The sequence below is a fragment of the Quercus lobata genome, chromosome 1 (genome assembly GCF_001633185.2).
Source record: "Quercus lobata isolate SW786 chromosome 1, ValleyOak3.0 Primary Assembly, whole genome shotgun sequence".
NCBI lineage: Eukaryota > Viridiplantae > Streptophyta > Magnoliopsida > Fagales > Fagaceae > Quercus > Quercus lobata.
In genome coordinates this window covers 25,417,061-25,421,872 of record NC_044904.1, presented here as the reverse complement: position 1 = coordinate 25,421,872, position 4,812 = coordinate 25,417,061, and the positions used below count along the sequence as shown (strand labels likewise).

General features: G+C 35.1%; 1 protein-coding gene across 1 annotated transcript; it reads right to left on the bottom strand.

The window, feature by feature from the left end:
- Positions 1 to 364: 364 nt before the first annotated feature.
- LOC115990120 (cationic peroxidase 1-like) lies at positions 365 to 1,985 on the bottom strand. Its single transcript, XM_031114002.1, has 3 exons — positions 1,767 to 1,985; positions 1,020 to 1,214; positions 365 to 925 (listed from the first exon to the last, which is right to left on the bottom strand). Exons 1-3 carry the CDS (start codon positions 1,983 to 1,985, stop codon positions 365 to 367), a joined length of 975 nt encoding a protein of 324 aa, XP_030969862.1.
- Between the last annotated feature and the right edge of the window lie 2,827 nt (positions 1,986 to 4,812).

The window sequence follows — 4,812 nt, the reverse complement described above, 5'->3', positions numbered from 1 at the left end:
AAAGTAGTTGGAAGATATTACTTGAGGATGTCAACATTAAAAACTAAAATTACAAAATATAAATTTAAAGGATGAAAATGACAATTTACTCAAATTTAAAGAGGTAATTTTTATTTTAACCAAAAAATCAATACTAGTGTCATTATTTTTTAATACATCCGTTCAATGAAATAAATTCAAATACATTTAATCGAACACACTTGCTACCACACACTCACAATGCCATTAACAATTTAACATATATTGTTAAGACATGCTAAGCCAACAAAAAAATTTGCTAAGACCACGCCGGCAAATTTTACAGGTGCCACTTTATTGAATGAGGCCCTGAAAATGTTGAATCAAATTTTCCACTGCAACTGTTCTAGTTAATTTTCCTGCAATTCAGCCTCACCTCTCCATCATTGCCAGTGAGAGGTTTCATATTACCCATCTTGATCATGGAAGCACCAAAGTCTCTAGCAAAATGACCAGGGAGGTAACTGTAGTATCGCACCAGTCTATCGCTTTCACTGTTATCACCCTTGAAGAGCTCCTGATCAGAATGGAGGAGACCTTGAGATTTCCGCAAAGCCTTGTAGTACACATTATCAAATCTCGCTGGAGTTGAATCGAGTGGCTCTGTGTTGTTATCTCCTCCACTTACAGGGCACACTTGCTGCACTGAGGCTGCAAAGCATTTGTCAATGTTAGTATCATTGTAAATCCTTGCACGGAAGGTGGTGCACCGAGCCAGTCCAATGCTATGGCCCCCTGAGAGGAGAACAAGGTCTTTCAAGTCTAGCCCATGAGCTTGAAAGTTAGAGATAAGCTGAGAGAAGTTGAAAAACGGTGCAGGAAGATTTCTATTTGCGTCGTTCCAGCTTGCGTTTCTTGCGTCTCTTCTTCCTACTAGTACTTCGTAGTAAAAGGTAGAACCTCCCAACTGAAACACACGCACAAGAATTAACAAGATTTTTACTTTTGTATTAGGAATGTTATTATATTTACATGGAATAGAAGATTATATCAGCACTCACAGTTTGAACAGAATCACGAGCTGCCACAGCTAAGATGTCTGCACATGAAACCACGCTGGCATTGCAATATTTGTCAACAGCTGCTTTGATTTGGTCTACAACATCGAAATCTCTAAGTGAATTCAAATTCGGAAACGCCGTCTTCTCACCAGTGAAGTTGGCTGTGTCATCTAGCAGAACTGATCCATCACAACCCTGTCGTTGCAAACACAAGTAAATCAATGAAGGAATATGGTTTACATTAAATTACAGGTATTGTTTTATTTAATCATTCAATTTTTACAACAAATGTAAGAAAGCAAATTCGAGCTCTGATTCTTCTCATAAATAATACCAGATAATACTACTAAATTATAAGACTCTTGACAAATGACTAATAACAAACTCTCTGTAGTTGATAAGTTAGTCCTACATCCTCGAGTCTATTCCCACCAATCTGTTTTCCTTATTAATTCCAGCCTTGCTTCACCTATCTGTACTATAAAACGAGGCTCAAAGACATTCTTGACGTATTTTCTCCATCTGCTCTTGAAACAACACTAGACCAAGTTTCGATATATATCTAATTTAGGGAAGTGAGAATATCAACTTCAATGTTACTGAACAGGAGTAAGATATTTTTTCCATTTTGTGAGACTTGAATCGCTGATTGATTCATCTTACTTCCACTAAGGGAAAAAAAAAAGGCTAAACATTTTTAAAGGTAGATAAGAAACACATCTTCAGGAAATTACATATCATACTTACATTAACAAAGCAGTCATGGAAATGCAGGCGTAGTAGCGATGCTCCCATGCGTGGTTCACGTCTAATAGCCCGCCTGACAACTGATCCGATGGTAGGCAATGCCCCAGGGCATACGTTCTGGTAAAAATCAGCGGTTAATTGTGCAGATGTACTTGTAGGGATCAGAATGGCAGCAAAAGCAAATATGACACACACTAGAAATGATTGAAGAGCAGCCATGAGTATTAGCTCAGTTTTTCCTTCCAACTCGCTGTGCAACCAAGGTTAAGAAGTATGTGTTTATATAGAGGGAATATAACAACGCTAGTGTAGTTGTTATTTTGATAATAGTTTAGTTGATATATATGATGATAATTTAATCAGAGAAAGCTGGAATATATTGTTCATATTGGGGAGCTCAGATTAATAGCCGGCGGGCATACAATTTGTAAAATTTTAGTACCATTGACGCATTGACGACCCAAGACAAATAGTCTCCCAGTACTCTTAGCAAAACTAGAGATTAATAGCCGGCGGGCATGCAATTTGTAAAATTTTAGTACCATTGACGCATTGACGACCCAAGACAAATAGTCTCCCAGTACTCTTAGCAAAACTAAAATCTCTCTCTCTCTCTCTCTCTCTCTCTCTCATAGAGAAAACAATATTTGGCCCAAAATACAAATTACACTCTTTAAGAATTGTCATTTTTTTTTTCATTTTAAACTTTTAAGACCTTCCGTCTATTTTGTTGAAAAATTATTATTAAACCTTTTGAAAATAACATTCTATATATAATTTTAGTCACATGACTTTTTTAATGAATTTTGAAATTTGTTTAAATAATGTACATGAATAATGTTATAAATCTGCATGTAATGAGTTCGAGGAGATTGCTCCAAACTGATTTGGAGCTAAACTTGATCAAACTTTTTTCATTAGATCTCTCTCTCTAAGAATAACTCCAGCGCCACCTAAGCAAGAGTTGCACTAAGACTATTGAAACCTCTTCTCCATTTCAATTGTGGCAAGGACCAACCATTTCAATGAGTGAATTTTCCATTTCAGTCCAATGGGTGGAGTTCAAAGCTTTTTTAAGGCCAATGTCCTCGTCAAGATCCCTTACATTTTCAACAAGAATGTCCACTTGGACTAAAGCTCTCTCTCTATTGTTGTTCGATCCCAACCAATGGCAACTCCTCCATTTCTTAAAGAGTGTTTCAAATGGACCTTTGTTTGGGTTTTGAATTTTGGCGTGTCGTAGATGGTAGTGTTTAATTTGGTAGTATTTGATTTGGTAGTCACGTTTCATTTGGTTGTGTTTGGTTTTATTTGGTTGTGCTTGATTTTGTCATTCCAAATTCTATGTTATGTGGCTTTGATACTATGAGATGAGTTTATGGTCGTTTTTTATATATTTTTCCCCCCTTCCTTTTGGTTGATGCTTATGGAGCTTGAATTAGTTTTTTTGAATAAAGTTTTAGATTTTTTTTTATTCAAAAACAAAATTTAATAAGTTTTTAGTATTAAAAAATATTTAATGGTTAACACTTATAGTTTTGGATGGAATGATTAAAGACGGCAATAACAGTAAACCTAAAGGACTTAAATGACATAAAAGAAACTAAAAGTTCAAAATAGCAATTGACAAAAATGAAGGGCACAATTGACAAAAACTTTATAATTTTTCAAGTTGCGATCAAGTAATGTATTAGATATGATCATTATTTAGGCCGCTACACATTGAGACCTCAATTCCTGAATTAAGGGCACATTTGAAATGTAAGAATAGACCTTATAATGATACAGTTATTCCATTGTTAACTTTAGTCACATTTTTATTAAGCCTAATACTAATAGTTATTCCTTAAAAATGTCTATTTTTTAAAATGAAGAACAAATAATCCTTATTAAAAGCTATATAATATCTATATTTCTTAACTTAGTAATAACTATTATAAAATGCATCCCGAAAAATGCCATCATTGTTGGTTGCCACCACTTACCAAAAAAAAAAAAAAAAATTCTCTCTCCATGCTTACATTGTTTATCCTATGGCATTTTCTTTTCTTTTTATTACTATGTTTGAGTTGATAGTGTTAGGTAGAGCTTTAAACTATGTCTATAGAGATCCAAGAAGACTAACCCTAATTTCGTTGGCGGATTTAAAAGGGTACGACTTAGATATAGTATTTAAGTGTTGTTCCTTAGGTTCTCCTCTTAAAATTCTATCATGTGGATTTTTCTTCATATAATGGAAATATATTTTTTAATTAAATAGCCACATGGCTCAATCTTAAGTGGGGAACCAAAAGAATAATACCTAATATATTGTACCTAAGTTTTGTCCAATTTAAAAATATGTATCATTAGATGTCTTTTTACAATTTTTTTTTCTTTTGCTGAATGATGTATTTTCAATATATTCTAAAAACTTTGCGCTCTATTATAAGTAGAAGCATCATAATAGGGTGCAATGTTGATCACAATGAGTAAACAAAAATAACGAAAAGAAAAATCAAAATATTAATCTTGAAAATGCATTCTACATAATAAGAAGTTAACCCAGACCAATACTGGGCAGGGAGTTTTCTTGAGGCGACTGACTGTCCAAACAGCTCCTATGTATGGAAAAGTTTGTTGATAGCTCAACCAATACTGAAGAAAGGGTGTTGTTGGAGGGTGGGTAATGGTGCCTCAATTCGAGTTTTGCAGGATTGCTGGCTGCCCTCACAGCCAACACATAAAGTGCTTTTTCAGCCAGCTGAGGTGGAATGGGAGTGGAGGGTTTCAGATTTAATTGATTGGCAGGAACACAAGTGGGATAAGGATAGAATTGAGGCATGTTTTCATAATTTTGATGCGGAGGCTATTCTAAAAATCCCTTTGAGTAGGAGACTGGTGCAGGATTTGATTGTATGGATCCATACTAGGAATGGTAAATATTCGGTGAAGTTGGGCTATCACATGGCTAAGCAACTGGAGCTGGAGGACTGCAATGCTGGGGAGTGTTTGTCACAGAGGGTGCCAAACCCAATTTGGAGTAAAATATGGAAAGCCAATGTTC